Genomic DNA, 19510 nt, shown 5'->3' with positions numbered 1-19510 from the left:
AGTTTGAATTAAATGAGGCTTTTAATCAGGTCAATGAGATCAATAGGGACACTTTACTTCAATATGAGGTTAAAAAGAAGGAAACAATAAATACACGTCACAACCAGGTAGCGTTCATCACTCAATATAATGAAATGGCGCCAAAAATTAAACAAATTATAAATAAATATTGGCCTATTTTATTACAAGATGAAGTATTGGCAGATATCCTCCCAAAAAAAGCCAATATTATATTTTCCAGGGCTAATAACTTAAAATCTAAACTAGCCCCCAGTTGTCCGGTGAACCAAAGAAAGCAGAAACTAGGAGGGAATCTAAAAGGTTTCTTCACCTGTGTAAAATGCGTAGCATGTTCATTTAGTAAAAATTCAAAAAAATTTACATCTAATGTTACTAATAGGAGTTACCCTATATATAATTTCATTAACTGCCACTCCACATATGTTATATATTTATTGCAATGCCCTTGTGGCTTGCAATATGTGGGCAGAACAGGGAGAACCTTTCAGAGACGTGTCTATGAGCATATTTACAATATCAGAAGGGGCTTAGTGACACATAGTGTCTCACATCATTTTTCTCTGTACCATGATAAGAATCCCAAGGGTCTTATCTGTCAGGCAATTGAGCAGGTTGATGTTAATCCTAGAGGGGGGAGTAGACTCCAGCAGGCCAGTATACGTGAGGCTTACTGGATATATGAACTTAAAACCCTCTCCCCTAAGGGAATGAATATCGACTTTGAACTCAAAGCCTTTTTATAATCACTTATTTTTAAGTCATTAATTCTTTGTTCTGCCACTGTTTATATTTTTAATGTCTTTTTAAATGTTTTTAACGTTTTTTTTCTCTTTTCTGTTATCCCAATTAATGTTGTATGTTTGTTATGTATGTTGATTAGCATAGGCCATTGTTTATGTGCTGTTGTCTATTAGCCCTAATTGGGGTTAATACCACTTATCCAATTAACCAACCAGGACTTTGGACTGAGGGTATATATACCATAGAGACTATCAGACAAGCACATCCCTTGAAGAAGTACGCGCATGCGTACGAAACGCGTCGGGAAGTTTCAAGTTTTTAGAGTGTTCCAGTGTGGTGAAGTCTGCAGTTCCAAAGGAGAAACTCTGCAGTCTCCAACTAGTGTTTTGAACCGAGGTACGGCGATATTGCGGCTGCTGATGAGGACTGGAGGACTGGAGTCCTGTGAGCCGGTGGAGAATACACAACGGGGGTGACGTCACGTCCGCCCAGAGGCCTCGTCATCTGAGTCATCTGCCTGGCTTCCTAGTCACGTGTGGACGCCAGCACAAGTGCTCCGGTCGCCATCTTGAGAGCCCAGCTGCATACAGCAGATCTGCCTGTACCTTTCCAGCATTTTGTGAGTAGGGTTGCAATTTTACCCCTCCGGATGCGGTTTATGCACATTTCCACATCAATAAATATGCTTTTTATTAATTTTTAGGCCGTGCTAGTGTTATATGTTTGTATGTCTTGTTTGTTGTATTTTGTCAATATCTGTGATCACCCCCCCCCCCCCTGTGTTGATTTACTGCACTATTATTTCTCTTTCTCTTTTTTCACATATGCACTGCTGAGGTGAGAATCATCACCATTCATCATCCCAAGGACTGTATTTGGACTGTCACAACAGGACTGGTATTTACCCTCTTTGGCGCCGGTTAACCCCTTTGTTTCATCTGTTTCCCTGACTGGTTGTACCACCAGTCATTCACCTGGCTGCCTGAACATTTATTCATCAGTATCCCTAGCGCTGTTTTGCACCTATTCCTTTTTTCTGTCGTTCTAGTTCTGAGTATATTTGCGTTATGAGACCTTTTTGGTGTGCTGTCTCTTTGCATAATCTTTCGAATCTTGTGAGAGGGGGAAATTCCAACGTTGGGGAAATTGATTGTGCGTAGTGCCGAATTTGGAGATATTTGAAGACATTTAGTCCTCTTATTTCGTATTTGCTTCGTAGCCTTTGAAAGCTCAGGAACTCTCCAAAGCTCAGGAGGTCAGCAATCGTCCGAATGTTTTTGGTTGTAAATTGATCAAATTGTCTGGGCTCGCAACCTGGTGGGAATTTTGGATTTTGAGTGATTGGTATAAGTTGAGATTTGGTGGTTGTGAGCTTAAATTTTAATTTGCATTTCGTCCATATCTCCCATGTGAGCCTCGTTGGTCCTAATTGGAATTTATTTTTCTGCAAATCCTCCTTGTTCAGTGACCAAAGGCATGTCGGCAGGGAAGGCGTGCCGGCGTATTGCATCTCTATATCTAGCCAGCAATATTGGCCGGGGTCCGCATTCCACACTACTACCTGTCTTAGTTGGGCGGCTTGGTAATACCGCATAATGTCGGGGACCCCAAGGCCCCCCCTCCCCCTCGAAGCCAACAGGACCGTACGTGGGACTCTTGGTTTTTTCCCCTGCCAGATAAAGTGGAAAATTTGCTTCTGGATGTTTTTTAATTCAGTGCCAGGGATGTGGATCGGGAGTGTCTGGAAGTAATATAATAACCTGGGGAGGATGTTCATTTTCACCGAGATCATCCTCCCGATCCATGAAATTTGATACGAACCCCATTTATCGAGGTCGGATTTTATTTTGTGTAAGAGGGCGGGGTAGTTGTTTTGGTAGAGGGAATGGTAGTTCTTCGATATCTTTACTCCCAAATATTTGATATAGGAGGAGCACCATCTATAGTTAAAATTTAGTTTGAGAAGTTTCATCTCTGGCTCTGGCAGGGTGAGATTCAGTGCTTCGGACTTATCGTTGTTAATTTTATAACCCGATATCGCTCCGAAGTCTGAAAGCTCTTTTTGTAAATTCGGGAGGGAAATTTGGGGTCTCGAGAGTGTTAAAATTATATCATCCGCGAACAGGGAGATTTTATAGTGGGAACGTCCAATATTTATCCCTTGAATATCTATGTTATTTCTAATCGTTGCTGCTAATGGCTCTATTGTTAGTGCGAAGAGGAGGGGGGACAGGGGGCACCCCTGCCTTGTGCCATTTTGGATGCCAAAGCTCTGGGCGTCACCACCCGGTAGTTTAACCGTCGCGGATGGGTCTTGGTAGAGTCTGCGGACCCCTTCTAAATATGCGTCACGGAAGCCAAATTTGCGCATAGTATGGTCTAAAAATAGCCAGTCTATCCTATCGAACGCCTTCTCTGCATCTAGGCTGAGTAGTATTGCTTTGGTACCTGTTAGGTGGACATGCTCAATAATATTGATTATTTTCCGCGTATTGTCTGAGGCCTGTCGGCCTGATATGAATCCGACTTGGTCAATGTTAATCAGCCTCGGTAGTATGGGGTTCAATCTGTTGGCTAGAATTTTGCTATATAATTTGAGGTCGTTGTTAAGTAGGGAGATTGGACGATAGCTTCCGCATTGCATCGGGTCTCTGCCTTCCTTATGAATTATAGCTAGGTTGGCCAGGGACATGGAAGTGGGGATCGCATTTCCTTCCATAAAATGATTGAACATTTTTAGTAGATGCGCGGATAATATGGGCAGGAATCGCTTGTAGTAGACGTTAGTGAAGCCATCAGGGCCAGGTGACTTGGAGATCTTTAATGCTTTTACCGCTTCTTCCAATTCTTCTTTCGTGATCTCCGCGTTGAGGATCTCATTTTCCTCATCAGTCAAGGTGGGGAGTTGGCATTTGTCTAAGTAAGTTTTGATCGCTTCTGAAGCTTTTTTTTTATCTACACGGCCAGTTTTGGATCGCAGGTTATACAGATCCGTATAGTACTTTGTGAACTCCGCCGCTATTTTTTTATCGTTATATTGTATTTCACCAGATCTATTCTTAATCGCTGTGATTTGGGACCTTTTTTGTATTCCACGCAGTCTGCTGGCCAGGAGCTTATCCGCCTTGTTGCCCTTATCATAATAATGTTGATTAGTCCATTTAAGGGCTTTTTCAACATTCTCCATTTGGGTCTCTTTGAGCTTTTGCCTGGCTATTGTTAAGGCTTTATAGGTTTTCTTTATGGGGTTGGCTTTATGAGACTGCTCAAGTTTTGAGATGCTATCGGTGAGGTCTAGAATTAGTTTGCGTTTCACTTTCTTCCTGTGAGAGGCAATAGAGATAAATTTGCCTCTAATTGCCGCCTTATGGGCTTCCCATAGGATCGCCGGAGATGACACCGACCCCGAGTTAAAGAAGAAATAGTCCTTAAGGGAGGCTCTGATCTCTCTCTCTATCTCGGGATGGTTCAATAGGGAGTCGTTCAATCTCCAGGAGTATGAAAACGTCTTTTCAAATGGTGTAGATAGGGTCAAGGTGATTGGGGCATGGTCTGACCACGTTATGGGGCCGATGTCTGATTTCGTGGCAGCCTCTAGGATGTTCTTGGTCAGCAGAAAGTAATCTATGCGTGAGTAGGTCTGGTGAGGCGTCGAGTAGAAGGTATAGTCTCTCTGGCCCTGATGTTGTGATCTCCAAACGTCCACTAGAGAGAACTCCTCCGCTAAGTCCCTGAACCTTTTCCCGGTGATTTGGGAGTGGGTTGTACGGGGGTGACCCGTTACGGTCGATCTGTCCTCGGTGGGATTAAAGACCATATTCAGATCTCCGCCCACTATCATCGAGGACAGATATCCCGGGTCTATGCCCTCAAGTACTGTTTTCAGGAAGTCTATTTGATTTTCGTTTGGGGCATATACATTGATTAAGGCGATTGCTGAGCCCGCTAAAGAGCCATATACCATGAGAAATCTACCCTCTGGGTCTATTGTCGTTTTGATATGATTGAATGGAGTGCCTTGTCTGATTAGGATAGCCACTCCTCGCTTTTTACTACTAAATGATGCATAAAAGCATGTTGGGAACACTTTTTTGAATAAATTTGGGGGGCCATCTGATGTGAAGTGGGTTTCCTGCAGGAATACGATGTCTCCCCCAGTCCGTTTTGTGTCTTGGAGGGCGAGCCTCCTTTTCCTATTATTTTGAAGGCCTTTTACGTTGATCGATACTATTTTTACTGGGGCGTTAGAGGCCATAAGTGATGTTAGTGTATCTGGTTTTTAGGGATCCTCCCTTCCCATCTGGGGGGGTCCTGCTCTTTTGGTATATTCGTAGGTACGGCCCTGGCAAACTTTTGTAGGTGGCTTGCTTTGTCGGAGGGTTGGTTGGATGGGCCAAGGGGGGAAGGGGGCGGGTAGGGGGCAGCAGGGGCGGGGGGTAGTGCCGCTGGGACAGAGTCAGTGGCAGAGAGAGAAGTAGGATGAGGTTCAGGCTTGAACCTAACAAGTATTTGCCTGGTCCGTGGGCGACCGGCTTGTGGGCTAACGAGCCCAACGGGATTGACTCCGGCGTCGGCATCCAGTGGGGAGTGTGGGGGGATAGGGGGCCGAACCCTCTGGTTCTGTGTTCTTCCGCCGCTCAAATATCTCAGTTATATCCTTAGCTCTTTGATAGGGGGGGACAGCGGGGGGGAGGGGAGGAGGGGGGGGGTATGGGGCAAAAAGGGGGGGAGTGGGGGGGGGGTGTATAGGGGGGGGGGAGGGACCAGATAGGAATGGGTCATTACCGAGCTTTTAAGGTGAGAGGGGGTGGAGGGGAGGCAGGTGAGGAGGGGGGAGGGGTGGGAAGTGTGGTAAGAAGCGGGGGGGGGGGGAGGGAAGGGGGGGGGAGGGGACAGGGGGAGAGGAGGGTGCATATAGAGCATATCATGCATACAGGTGTCACTTGAATGTTAGGTATACAATCTATTTCTCCCTAATAAACCATTTGTACGTTTATCTCTTTTGTCAGCCTCGGGGAGGGTGGGTGAGGGGGGCAGGGGGAGTGGGGGGGGGAAGGTTTCGGCGTTTTGTTTAGTTTTGTTGAGGCCGCTTACACATGGTGTATATAGAGCATTTCATACGTATAGGTAGGTCTAGCATGTGAGGTATACAAACTATTTCCTCAATTAATTGTTTGTGTATTTGTTTCTTTTGGCACACCCGGGACGGATGTGGGGGAGGGGGGAGGGGGACAGGGGGAATGGAGGGAGAAGATTTCGGCGTTTTGTTTTGTGCTAGCCTCCTACCCATGGTTCATATCATACATGTCACGCATATAGGTAACTCTTGAATGGTGGGCACACAGTCTATTTTTCTAGTAGCCCGTTTGTACAATTATTTCTTTTGTCGGTCTCGGGGTGGGTGAGGGGAGGGGGGGAAGGGGTAGGGTGGGGGGGGGGTGGGGAGGGGGGGTGAGGAGAGCTGGTGGGAAGGGGGTGTGTGGGGGGGGGGGTTACTCTATGGGGGGGGGTGGGGTGGAGGGGGGAGACACAGGGAGGAGGGGGGAGGGAGGGGGGGCGCGGGGGGGAGAGGGGGGGTGGGATCATTGGGGGTGTTGGTTTTGGGCGGGGGGGGTAGTGTACGGGTGTTGTGATAAGGAGAATAAATTGGCAAGCAGATACATATACATATGAGATGGACACAATCACAGTGGTATTATACAGCCACAGAGGAAGTTGGAAGGGAGATCACAGTTGTTCTTTCTTCGTTGGAGTCCGAGTATGAGACTTTTGTGTCTCAACTAGGTCTTATGTCTCTTTCATCCACGCTAAGGTGGGCTTGTTCACAGGTGTGTATGTGGGGTCTGGGGGATTTTTGTGGCATAGTGAGCTGTGCCCAGGGTGGGGGGGGGGCGGGTGGGGGGGGGGGTGACCAGGGATGTCATGAGGGGGGGGGGATTGCTTTATTTTTTGGGGGGGAGGTGTGTGTCGCTAGGTCTAATGTGCTCGTTCCGTTCTGTGGCGAGCCGCTACGTCCTAGTGTCATGTGATCAGTTCTGGGCGTTGCTCCGCTCTTACGCTCGTGTCAGCGTGTGTCAGAGGCGCGGCTAGCTGGGAGTTCTGGGCAGCAGGTGAGAGAGTTGTTCACTTGGGTGGTTCTAAGGGGGGTGGGGTCTTGGGGGGGGGGTGGGGGTGGGCGGTCAGGGGGGTGGGATAGGGGGTGGGACAGGGGGGGGGGGGATGGTGTGACAACTGGGTTAGGGACCCATATGTCTTGCGTAGGCTGGGGTTCCCTGTCATGAGAGCTATTTGCTTCCGGTAGCACAGCAATCACAACCACAGCAGCCCCAGCCTCAGCCGCCCCCCAGTGTGGAGCATTTGCATGCTTGGTATTTGTTGGTTTCCCCTTATGTGTTTTACACTTAGGGGCGGGTATAGCCTCTGCTTGCTTTGAGTAGGTTGGGGACTTTTATGTGCGAGTACAGAGTTTCCAATTGTGTTTATTTGGTGAACATTTATTAATTTTTATACTAGTATTTGTTTGTTCTATGTAGGGGGGGGGGGGGGAGGTCGGGGTGACAGCGGAGGATAGGTGAAGGGTCGGGGGGATGGACTACCAGGATAGGTCTGTGTGGGGGGTTGTAGTGGGGCTATGGTCGCGTGTCAGCTATATGTGCAGTTTGCTGGGGTCTGCGTACCACTGTTTGGTGCTTGGGCGACCTCATGTATGTGCGCTCCACCCGGTTCTCTGTTTTGGTGTGTTTCAGGTGTTGGATTCTTCTGAGCGTCTGGGTTGTCGTGTGGGTTTGTTTGTACGTGGGCGGAGGTAAGCGGGGGCTGGGTTTTTTAGGGGGGGGAGCAAGGGAGGGGGGGGATGGTAGTTTGGTGTGGTGATGGAAGGGAGGGAGGGGGGGTAGGAAAGAGGGGGGTCTAATGGTAGATTCCTGTATGATTTGATGGTAGCCTTGGTGTGACTCCTATGTGGTTGTTTGAGGTTGGGGGTGTTGCAGAGTTTGTATGGTATAAGTTACTTTGCTAGTGAGGGGGGGGTGGCCGAATGGGGGGGGGGGTGAGTTGGTCTATTTTATATCGTGGCAGTGAGGGGTACTGTGCGTTGGTTGTGACTTGAGCTGTGACAGGGGTCTGGGCTGCATTTGTGCAATGCTAGTAGGGGAGGGGGGGGATGCAGAGTTGTGAGGCGTTTGGCCTGGGCGAAGTGTTAGTCCCGTTACCAGGGTTGCGGTTTCGGCAGCGATCCGATCGATGAGAGGAAAAAAAAAAAAAGGGGGGAGGGGGAGGGGGGGAACGTGGCTTGCACTCTCGTATGGAGTCCAGACTTAACGTTTGTCTGGGGGGGGGGGGGGTAGGGTGGGGCAGTCAAACCTGATCTGGGCGTTGTTCACAGGCAGGTCGAGGAGTTCCCAGAGGGGCCTGGTCGGTGAAGTGACCAGTGGATCGGGTTTCCCCTCTCCCGCCACCGCGCCTCTCAACTCGCCTGTGCTGTTTATCCAGGTGCAGGGATGGCTTTTGCGGATAACGCTCTGAGGTACTGGGATCGCTGCGGTTAGCCGGTTGTAAAAAAGCAGCGGCATGCGGTACTGCTCCGACGTGTGTTCCTCTGGAAGGGCGACTTGGGTTGCCGGTCTCTGGGCTGCTCCTCTCAGGATTTCGGGCTGGTCGTCTGGGTGTTCAGGGTTGATGTTCCTGGTGGCCCGCCAATCTTTCAGAAGCTCGTGTGGTTCTCCGCTCCTGGCTTGTGTCTCGCGGCTCTCTCCGTATGGTGTTTCTCATTGGAGGCAGCGTCAGGCCCAGTTCGCGGGCGAATCCCTGCATCTCCTCAGGGAGCCTGATGGATCTTTGTTTTCCATTCCGGTTGACCACCAGTCGGAACGGAAAGCCCCAGCGGTAGGGGATGTTGTTCTCTCTGAGTGCTTGGGTAAGCGGCTTGAGCTCCCAGCGGCGTTCGATCGTGATTTTAGCCAGATCACTGAAGATCTGCACCGGCTCATTTTTGAAGGTAAGATTGCTATTCTCCCTGCTTGCCGCCATCACTTTCTCCTTCGTGGAGTAGCTATGGAGGCGGACTATGATGTCTCACCTCCACTTCGGGTCATTGGAGCGAGGGCCTAGCGCACGGTGCGCCCTGTCAATTTCCAGATCCCTGTTATCAAGTCCTTCACATAAATTATTGAAAAGGTCGACCAGATATGGTTTTATTTGTTCGGGGAGAACCGTTTCCGGGACATTTCGAATCCTGAGATTCTGTCGCCGGTCCCGGTTCTCCTGGTCCTCGATGCTGTCTTTCAGTAGTCTGACCTCCTCCCCCAGGCGCATAATCTCGTCGTCCGCCATGGCCTGTGCCTGCAGGGATTCTTCCAGCTTACTCTCGAGGTCCTCTGTTCTCTGCGTAAGGCCGCTTATCTCTTCCCGCATTCCTGCCATCATGTCTTTGAGTTCCTGTCTGAGGGTCTTTTGCAGTCTGTCATGCATTTTGGATAGGAGGTCCTCAAGATATGAGCGGGTAATTTCTCTGTCCAGGGCGGGTTCTTCTGCCTGCGTGCTTCCCTCCCTTTGCGGGGATGCGGCCGCGTGGCGTCCGACGCCATCTTGGGGACTCTGCATGCTCGCTAGGCCGCGTTTTTGTTGCGGCTGAAAGAATTTGGAGGCGCCTTTGGAGGTTGGGGCTTTTGCCTTCTGTGGCATGCTGTGGGGTTCAGACACTCTGTAGAGCTGTTTGCTGTGCGATTCGAGGGGTGGAAACGGCTTTTTTTATCGTTTGCTTCGTGAGGGTTGTTAGAGCTCCCTATTTAACCCACCATCTTGGATGACGTCACCGGAAGTCTCCTGACATTCCTTTCTTTAAATCTTGAATTTCTGATATTTGCCAGATGTCAAAATCTAATTTAGGGATTAACTTTCACCCATACATTGTAAATATTTTGGTGACTTTCATAAAATGTTGGAGTTCCCTGATATTTCACAATTTTTAAGAGAATGTTGCAGAAACATGTTTCAGAAATGAAGATTAGTTTATGTTAAAAAATTGAGAAATAGAAGGTAATATTTTGCCCATGAGCAAATGTACAGTATTAGAACATTGGGATAATGTGTGCTACTGCAGGAGACTGAATTTTACAGCGGAAGACACTACAGGACGTTCCTATTCCTAATCCTTATTATATGGTAACCAAGGGAAATACCACTGTCTGTTAGGGTCACATGAGAATGGGCCATGAAGGGGTCTGTTATCCCGAAGCTTTAACGTTGCTCCCTTTCCATATAATTTTCTCCTTGTTTTGTTGTGTCTTATCCCTCTTTGTTAGCCCTGTGTTCTTATCTTTTCTGTTACATTAGTTTGGTTTTGCATACTATTATATTACCCATGCGCTTTGTCTTGTACTCTCTGTTTTTTTAGGTGGCGGATTAGTATTGTACATCTGCTTATTTATTTTTGATAGCTTGGTTGCTGATTGTGCTTGTGATAGCTTGGCTGCTATATACAATTATATGATTATGCATATTGAGCTTGGTGGTAATATAACATTCTCTGATTTGCGCTTAATATATTGAACTGGATGTGTTGTACTTTCTACTTTATTTATTGCATATCTTATGATCTCTGATGTGTTGTTATTTAAATAATCTTTCTTTGTGCTTGCTATAGTGTTATTCTGTTTTTGGGAACACATTGGTACCCTCGTGAGACTTTATTCTATTTAGAGTGCTAAGGACAATTTTGTGGTTTTGCATAGTATTTAAAAATTAGGGATTCTTTATGTCCACGTGCACCTATTTCTACAATTAGACTCTTTACATTGATAGGGTAGTGCTGTTTGTTTTTATATATACTGGGATAACTAGGTTTAACATATCACCAATTCCCATTAACCAAATAGCACACCACTTTCCCTCCATTAGTTTGTGTTAAGTGCAGACGCCAGGATTCACAAAGGTATCGGATCTCGATCTTGTGTTAACGATCATTTACTTAAATGGCCGTCAATGCTGATGGAATCTCGATAGCCTTTATCATAGCTCCATGAATAACTCCCCAACACCCCCATAGTTTCCTGCATAATGAACATTCTAAATTGTCATTACAAGAAGTAGGTGTTTATTTTTTGTGTACTTTTGTGTACAACTGCTCCACATTTTAACATTTATTATGGTAAATAAAAGCATGGTTGTCATTAGAAAAAAACACCTGAAAGGCTAGATTGTGTGTAAAAGCTACAAATATCCACTTTATTTACGGTCATAATGTTGCATTGGCATGTTACATAATCTTATAGTGTAACTGTTACAGGTACCGTAGTTGGGTCTGCAGATGTGATGCCCAGTGTACTTTTACATTTAAAAGCAACAAATGATGCATGTATTTATTCTTCGAGGAAGGCTATTGTGGTTAGGTGCAACATAAGATGTCTTGAGTTACAGTAAAAATAAATTAAGGTTATAGATCTAGTAAGAGTCACATAATGATTAGAATACTATTATGATTTCAGACAGCAGATAAACAATATTTCATTATTCGTACTTCCACCCTGGTAATAGCTACATGAGAATAGGTATCATATTATTGTAAGTATTTGTGTAGAACAAAAGAATATCAAAGAAGATGCCACACTTGAACAGCTTCACAAAGCAGTTACTGCATTTATTTGCTTAATGCGTGACCACACAGAAAACATTGTATTCATGTATAGACAGTTACAAAGAAATCCTAATTGACTAATTTAGCACTCGAGGTAAAATGATTTGTGTTTGGTCTGTTGGTCTATAGCTCAAAGATAATAGATTTTTTATTTATTTTTTGCATTATGTCCTGGTAAGTAAAAGAAGTAGGTAAAGGTACTCCCCAAAATGAAGAATTGTGTATTATGCCAAAATACATTCTTAATACTTACACCTAATTTTCCTAGCGTGTGCAAGGTGTTTTTTTTAACATATCTTTTTGTCTTTTTATAAATGTCTTGACATGATCGTTACCCTATGATAAAATGGCAGCCTAAATGGTTACAGATTTAGGGCCATATTTTCTAATACAATTAGGTCCGGAAATAATTGGACACTGACACAATTTTCATAATTTTGGCTCTGTACGCCACCACAATGGATTTAAAATGAAACAACGAGATGCAATAGAAGTGCAGACTTTCAGCTTTAATGCAAGGGGTTGAACAAAAATATCGTATGAAACGTTTAGGAATTGCAACCATTTTCATACACAGTCCCCATATCTCAGGGGCTCAAATGTAATTGGACAAATTAACACAATCATAAATAAAATGTTCATTTTTAATACTTTGTCGAGAATCCTTTGCAGGCAATGACTTCTTGAAGTCTGAAACGCATGGACATCACCAAACGCTGGGTTTCCTCCTTTGTGATACTTTGCCAGGCCTTTACTGCAGCTGTCTTCAGTTGTTGTTTTTTCGTGGGACTTTCTGCCTTAAGTTTTGTCTTCAGCAAGTGAAATGCATGCTTTATATGGTGGAGATCAGGTGTTTGACTCAGCCATTGCAGAATATTCCACTTCTTTGCCTTAAAAAACTCCTGGGTTGCTTTCGCAGTATGTTTTGGGTCATTGTCCATCTGTAAAGTAAAGCGCCATCCAATCAACTTTGCTGAATTTGGCTGAATCTGAGCAGACAATATATCTCTATACACTTCAGAATTCATCCGGCTGCTTCTGTCTTCTGTCACATCATCAATAAACAGTAGTGACCCAGTGCCATTGGAAGGCATGCATGCCCAATGCCATCACACTGCCTCCACCGTGTTTTACAGATGATGTGGTATGCTTCGGATCATGAGCCGTTCCAAGCCATCTCCATACTTTTTTCTTCCCATCATTCTGGTACAGGTTGATCTTAGTTTCATCTGTCCAAAGAATGGGAAGGAGGAGTTGAGGTGTCCGTTGGCAGGGAGGGTCGTGGTGGCGCCATCGTGTGATGTCACACCGTTGCGCGAAGAGTAGCGCTGGCATTGAGACTGCGAGCAGTGAGAGGGCTTGCAGCTCAGTGCACCAGACTCAACACCCGATACAAGCTGCGGATGGCACATTGTCAGCTGTTTCACAGCAGCAAAGTTTATGTGAGTAAGCTCTTGGCTGTTTTTTATTAATTTTAAATTTTCTAGCGGTCTGCACCATTATCTCCTATTGTCATTTCATTCCTGGGGATTCATGGAGAATACTTTCGGGTATCAAGCTGTGATGAACCAGTAGATGAGGCTTACTGAGGACTAACTACACGTGGGATTCGTGAAGTATAGGAGAATACGTGGACCAAAGAGCAGATTCTCTCAATTGAACATAACATCATCATTCTTGTAAGTTGACACCTTTATTGTCTTTGGAATTGAAACCTGGTGCTCGTTACTGCGCAATGGTCTGTTTCCCCTTATCTATCCATCTATAGGAGGATCATCGGGGTGCCAGCCAGTAGCAGATTTTTTCACATCATTTTCACTTGAACCATCAAGAGAACTTTCAAAGCTTTATGGACATTTCTTTGGACTGGGGTAAACTGCAATTGTAAGCGCCGGGGTTTATATATTGTATTTCCATTGTCCAAAGAATGCTGTTCCAGAACTGGGCTGGCTTTTTTTTAGATATTGTTTGGCAAAGTCTAATGTGGCCTTTCTATTCTTGAGGCTTATGAATGGTTTGTACCTTGTGGTGAACCCTCTGTATTTGCTCTCGTGAAGTCTTCTCTTTATGGTAGACTTGGATAATGATATGCCTACCTCCTGGAGAGTGTTCTTCACTTGGCTGGATGTTGTGAAGGGGTTTTTCTTTACCATGGAAAGGATCCTACGATCATCCACCACTGTTGTGTTCCGTGGATGTCCATGCCTTTTTGTGTTGCAGAGCTCACCAGTGCGTTCTTTTTTTCTCAGAATGTACCAAACTGTTGATTTGGCCACTCCTAATGTTCCTGCTATCTCTCTGATGGATTTTCTTTTTTTTTTGCAGCCTAAGGATGCCCTGTTTCAATTGCATTGAGAGCTCCCTTGACCGCATGTTGTGGGTTCACAGCAACAGCTTCCAAATGTGAATGCCACACCTGGAATCAACTCCAGACCTTTTACCTGCTTAATTGATGATGAAATAATGAAGGAATAGCCCACACCTGTCCATGAAACAGCTTTTGAGTCAATTGTCTAATTACTTTTGGTCCCTTGAAAAAGAGGGGGCTATATATTAAAGATATGTAATTCCTAAACCCTTTCTCCAATTTGAATGTGAATACCCTCAAATTAAAGCCGATAGACTGCACTTTAAGCCCATATTCATTATTTAACTGTTACTTGAATTTATTTTGGTTCACAGCCGAAATAACAAAACTTGTATCAGTGTCCAATTATTTCTGGACCTAACTGTATGACCTATTTCATAGGACACCTTTGCCCAGATTCACAAAAAGGTGCTAAACTTTAGCCTGCCTCTGCTCCAATTCATATTAATAGGGGTAAAGGTTTGCTAAAGCCTACAACCCTTTTGTGGATCTGGGCTCTTGTGTCGCCAGAAAACACCTTATGGCACATTCAAACGAAAGGGCCACAAGCTGTCTTTTGGTGGTGGAAGAAGCCCTATGTACTAGCACCATTTTGCAAATATGCACATTAAAGTTCACAGCAAAACCTTTATGGCTTTGCTTCTGTAAAAAAGAATCATTGATCCAACTTTACTTGCTTGCCTTTTTTCTTGTTTCATGGAATCCTCCGACATTACGGATGTACAGGCATACCCCGCATTAACATACGCAATGGGACCGGAGCATGTATGTAAAGCGAAAATGTACTTAAAGTGAAGCACTACATTTTTCCCACTTAAAAATGCATGTACTGTACTGCAATCGTCATATACGTGCATAACTGATGTAAATAATGCATGTGTAACAGGCTCTATAATCTCCCCGCTTGCGCACAGCTTCGGTACAGGTAGGGAGCCGGTATTGCTGTTCAGGACGTGCTGACAGGCGCATGCGTGAGCTGCCGTTTGCCTATTGGGCGATATGTACTTACTCGCGAGTGTACTTAAAGTGAGTGTCCTTAAACCGGGGTATGCCTGTATGCAGTAATCACTACTCTTAAACTATATTATCTTAGTGTGATCAACTATATGTACAAACCAAATAAATAACAGTTTCCAGCTATCATCATAGGAGTATGCAGTATTCACTCGGCCTATAGAGCTTTAATTTGTCAAAATGCTTCCCTCCCTCATATCTTAATTAAAGAAAGCCTGAACTTGGAGAAGTTACTGCAAGCAGCATGTGCTGAGGAAGTCCTGGCAACAGAATAGGGTTGCTTGTGTACCCAAGTTTTGCAGGTGTCAGTAAAACTTTTTGCAGAATATGTTCCACACTTGACAGATGTATCAATGAAATCGTTAGAGATTCAAATTGCAAGTCATTCCTCAATACAAGATTCTGGCGCAGCTGCTGGATAACAAAACATAGACTAGAATGGAAAACCAATTACAGCAATTTCTTTCAGGCAAGATATTTGCTTATAACATAAAACATTTGTCTTGTTAGAAACCCTTTTTTTCCTCTTTTTTTAGAGGGTGCACATAGCATAATCTTTGAATATTGTGTGGTCCCCATTCAACTGTTCAGAGAAATAGTTGCAGCGTATTTCTAACTAGTTGTCCCACTCTAAGGCCCACCCAGTTTGCTATTGAGAAGTCATTGAAGTAATCCCTTCTTTATTAGACAGCATGCAAAGCAATCCTAATGTAAAACCAATGTGTTATTTAATTTGCAGGGACAGTGGAGAAATGACGTGTTCAATGGACAAGGAACTATGATTCATTGCTCTGGTGTAATTTATGATGGACTATGGATCAACGGTCATCCTGCTGGTATGCACTTTATTATGCTATCCAATTATAAAAAAAAAGGCTAAATAATACACTGGCATCCCTCTGTTGATTAATATGGGTTGCCGTTAGTGTTAGCATCTATGTGCCACAGGGTCCTCAATTAGCTTCTCTGATGGTGCTCACTGACATGACAGCAAACCCAGCACTGGTTCAAATAGGCTGTATAGAAAAACATAAATGAAAGCAATTTGAATAAAGCAAAATTAAACATAGGACTGCACTGAATTATAAAAGGGTATTGGGAAGAAAGATTTTTTTGTTTCAAAAGGATATTATGTTTTGTTGCAACCGGTTGCAAATCCCAACCATCTGTTGTGGGTGTAAAGGATTAAAGGAGGTTGAAGGAAATTGATTGTTCCAAATAATATATATTATTTTCTCCTAGTATTTGTGCGTGTAAAAAAAAAAAAAGCACATTCGTTTAAGAAGATCCATGTTTTGCATATAAAGCATATATGGTTCTCCCGAGGGGGCTCAATCTCATGATAAGGTCAAACAGACATTGTAAGGTGAGTGAGGATTTTGAAGTGAAATTGCATTTAAGCGTGAATTCAGGTTACTACTGAGTTATAGGTGTACTCAACTTCATCAAACTGACCTTGGATTTCCTGTGAAATCAGTGAAACTTTTTTTTACTATCGCAAAATATTGCTAAACAAAAAACAAAAAGAACAACCCATGTTGATATTCCCCTTCCCTCCCCAATAGTTTTATGGCACTAGGAGTTACATCTCTTAAAATGATATTCTTACTTGATATTCATCTGATAATTCTGGAAAGCTGGCAAGTAGATTCAACCGCAGAACTGCCAGATTATTTGGTATTAAACTGTGTCCAGAAATGTATACCAACTCTTGCATATAAGTTAGTTCTGTAACGACAATGGCACTGCACAATAAAATATTTTAATGTATTGTGGGCACAACAGCAGGATTTATGAGGAGTGGTAGCATGCATGCCAAACAGAGACGGATTAAATAAGCAATGTAGAAGGAACATGGGAAAACTGAAAACAATAGACGGATTAATGACCAAGCTCTGGTGGGCTTATCATAAATGGAGGGAAAGTTTTCGCTAATTTGGCAATAAAACCTCACAATAAGTTGGCTAGGAATGTATATTTCCTTTACTTCTTAACAGTAATTCATGACAGCCATTAACAGAGCATTTCTAAACATTCGGAACATGAAAACTCAGCCTCTGGCACAGTGTGTGTGTGAAGTTTTGTGCGTGCATTTGTAAAGGTTGGAGACCAGTACTACAATTATCTACGTGGTCTGCTTAATCACTATCATGAACCGTCCAATACATTTTATCTCCCTTAATTATGATAAATAGGAGCCTTAAATGGTCACTGTCAAACTACTTGCCTGGTACTAGAATATTTGAAAGATAATGACACAACTCAGTCAATGAACTGTACAGTAATTTCCCAAACGACAATACTCAAATCCTGTCTGTCATCCTATGAGGCTATTGTTTAGTTTACATTTCAAGCCTCATGCTGTCATTCACAGTGCACCATGCTTCTCCAAAAACATCAACCGTCTGACTTACTGGATAATTTAATGATGGCATATGCACTGGGAGAAATTCCAGAAACTGCTGAATCCATCATCTTGTATTCCAATCTAGTACACCCCACTTCAAGCCAATTCAAGTTGACAATTGCCTACTCTACAGTATGTGGTTAGGTGGTTGATATACCGACGATTCAAGGCACACATCATATAAATGTGTTTGGTAGTTTCTCCATCTCCATATTGAACAAATATTAGAGCAGCATGAAAACCAGTATAGTTGAATGGCAAACAGAAACTTGCAAGTGCCTGAAGAATGCTTGCATGTGTGACCACTTTAATGGGTCAGTCTCTCCTAGCACCAATGTGAACGAATTCCAATTACCTATTTAAGTAGTCTCATCTTTTTTACCAAAATTTGACACCAACAGTATAAGTATTTTTTTTTTTTTTACAGACTTGAAAAGGGTTTGATTTCCTCTGGCTACTCTCTCGTGTGATATCAATGTGTGTTCAGCAAGTTCTTGCACAGAGTCCTATCTTACCTTAGCTTTTTTTTGGTTCTCTGATAAGGACAGGATGTGATAAGAGTAAAGAACACACTTGATTACAAAACACTTCCTCCTTCAAATGCCCTTAAGGCCCGGGCCATAGAGGGGTGAGGAGAGCGGATGCGCGCTAACGCTGAGGCTCGCCTGCTTAAGTCAGCGCGATTCCACGGACTTGCAGGCGAGCCAGCGTGCGCGAAGGGAGCCGGGGGGAGGTGGTTGGAGGCGGGGCAGTGACGTCGCTGGGCCAATTGCCCACGCCGCACTGACGTCAATGTCACGGCGCCGACATCACGGCGCCGTGACGTTCACGCTGCGTAAGGCTGATTGGATGTTTTCAGCCGACAGCGTGCTGAAAAACAGCTTGGCGCTCGGCTGAAAACTTCAAAGCCTCCGCACGCCTGCGGACGCTCGTGTGAGCCCCCTCTCAAGGCATCCTCATTGAGGATGCAGGGGCTCAGCGCGGAGCGTCCGCACGCCTCAGCGCTGCTTGTCCTTCTATGGACGCAGCCTAAGGCTTGGTCCCAGCTGGCTGCTGCAGCGGGCGCTATGGCAGGCACTGCGGGGACAAGAGCCGCCCCTCAATGGGGCCGGGCCCCCTGCTGTGAGTACAACTAGCGATGGAGCACTAGGCCACGCCACCCGGTGTTTCAGCCAATGAGAGCGAACCTGCCGGATGGCGTCATGGCCATGCCCCTGTCACTCCTCCGTCACCCCCCCCCCCCCTGTATTTCCCCCTGCAGCTCACTGTAGACTGGGGAACTCAGCTGCACGTGCTGCCAGCCTGGAAGACGCGTGTGCAGCACAGACAGGGGGCGTAGCCTAAGAAATTCAACTGGTCAACTATGTAGGATTTCACATTTAAGTTAGTTCCTCACGCACTAATAAAGGAAGCATCCAAGGTTTTAGATAAAGCAAGGGTGCACAAATTGGGGGGTCGGGGGGGGGGGGGGGGGATCGTGTGAGGCCTCTGCAACGTCCCTTACTTTAATGCTGCCATTTGACGCCGAAGACAAGGTAAGGAGGGGGTGCGAGCAGGGGGGGGGGGCGTGGGGAGAGCAGGCAGGTGACCCCTGGGATAAGGTATAAAAGAAATAGTTTTGGCTAAAAGAAACATATTATGGAAATATGTTTTAGACCCAAAGTGGGAGGTATCTTCCTAGTCCTTACAACTGCACTATTAGCCACATTTCACTAATCGGGCTATTAACCATTAGTTTAGGGGGAGGAGGTGCGGGGGGGAAGGTTTGATTGGAGGAGTGGGGGTTAAGGGGGTGATTTATGGGGGTAATTTCCCTGGGGAGGGTGATAGGCCTCCCGGGGGTGAATAGAGGAGAGTATCCCCTGGTTACCTTAGCAGTTGGCCACTAAGGGCTGGGACCCGCTGCGCCCGGCGGCGCGGGCGGCTGCACGGGCTTTCCCCACCAGCAGGGGAATCCTCCCGAGCCGGTCCCTGTCCCCCCTGGCTGCACAGCTCACTACATGCTGTGACGTGTCAGCCACTAGGGAATACAAGAATTGTAATCCCTAGCTTCGACGCGTCACGTGGTGTGGCTGTGAGCCAATGAGGAGGGGAGGCTTCGGGAGGAGGAGAGGCTTCGGGGAGCGGGCAGGAGTGTGGAGTGCCTGCCTCTGTCTGTATGTGTGTGTGTGTGTGTGTGTATGTGTATGAGTGCCTGCCTGCGTGCGTGCGTGTGTGCGTGTGTGTGTGTGTGTGTGTGTGTGTGTGTGTGTGAGAGAGTGCCTGTGTGTGTGTGTGTGTGAGAGAGTGCCTGCATGTGTGTATGAGTGTGTGTGTGTGTTGCTTG

General features: G+C 45.4%; 1 protein-coding gene across 9 annotated transcripts in view; it reads left to right on the top strand.

Annotated features, from left to right (window-relative positions):
- MORN1 (MORN repeat containing 1) overlaps nucleotides 1–19510 on the top strand; it is a 301250-nt gene that overhangs the window by 64241 nt on the left and 217499 nt on the right. For all 9 annotated transcript variants that reach the window (XR_012802222.1, XR_012802221.1, XR_012802223.1 and 6 more), the window contains one exon: nucleotides 15517–15613. Coding sequence is in view for 6 of the 9 variants with exons in the window: in XM_075604857.1 (XP_075460972.1) it covers nucleotides 15517–15613 (97 nt within the window). In the remaining 3 variants the exon portion in view is untranslated. The remainder of the gene's footprint in view (nucleotides 1–15516; nucleotides 15614–19510) is intronic.

Source organism: Ascaphus truei, chromosome 6, assembly GCF_040206685.1.
Source record: "Ascaphus truei isolate aAscTru1 chromosome 6, aAscTru1.hap1, whole genome shotgun sequence".
Lineage (NCBI taxonomy): Eukaryota > Metazoa > Chordata > Amphibia > Anura > Ascaphidae > Ascaphus > Ascaphus truei.
Note: the sequence above shows the minus strand (reverse complement) of the source record. Positions and strands in the feature narration are given on the sequence as shown.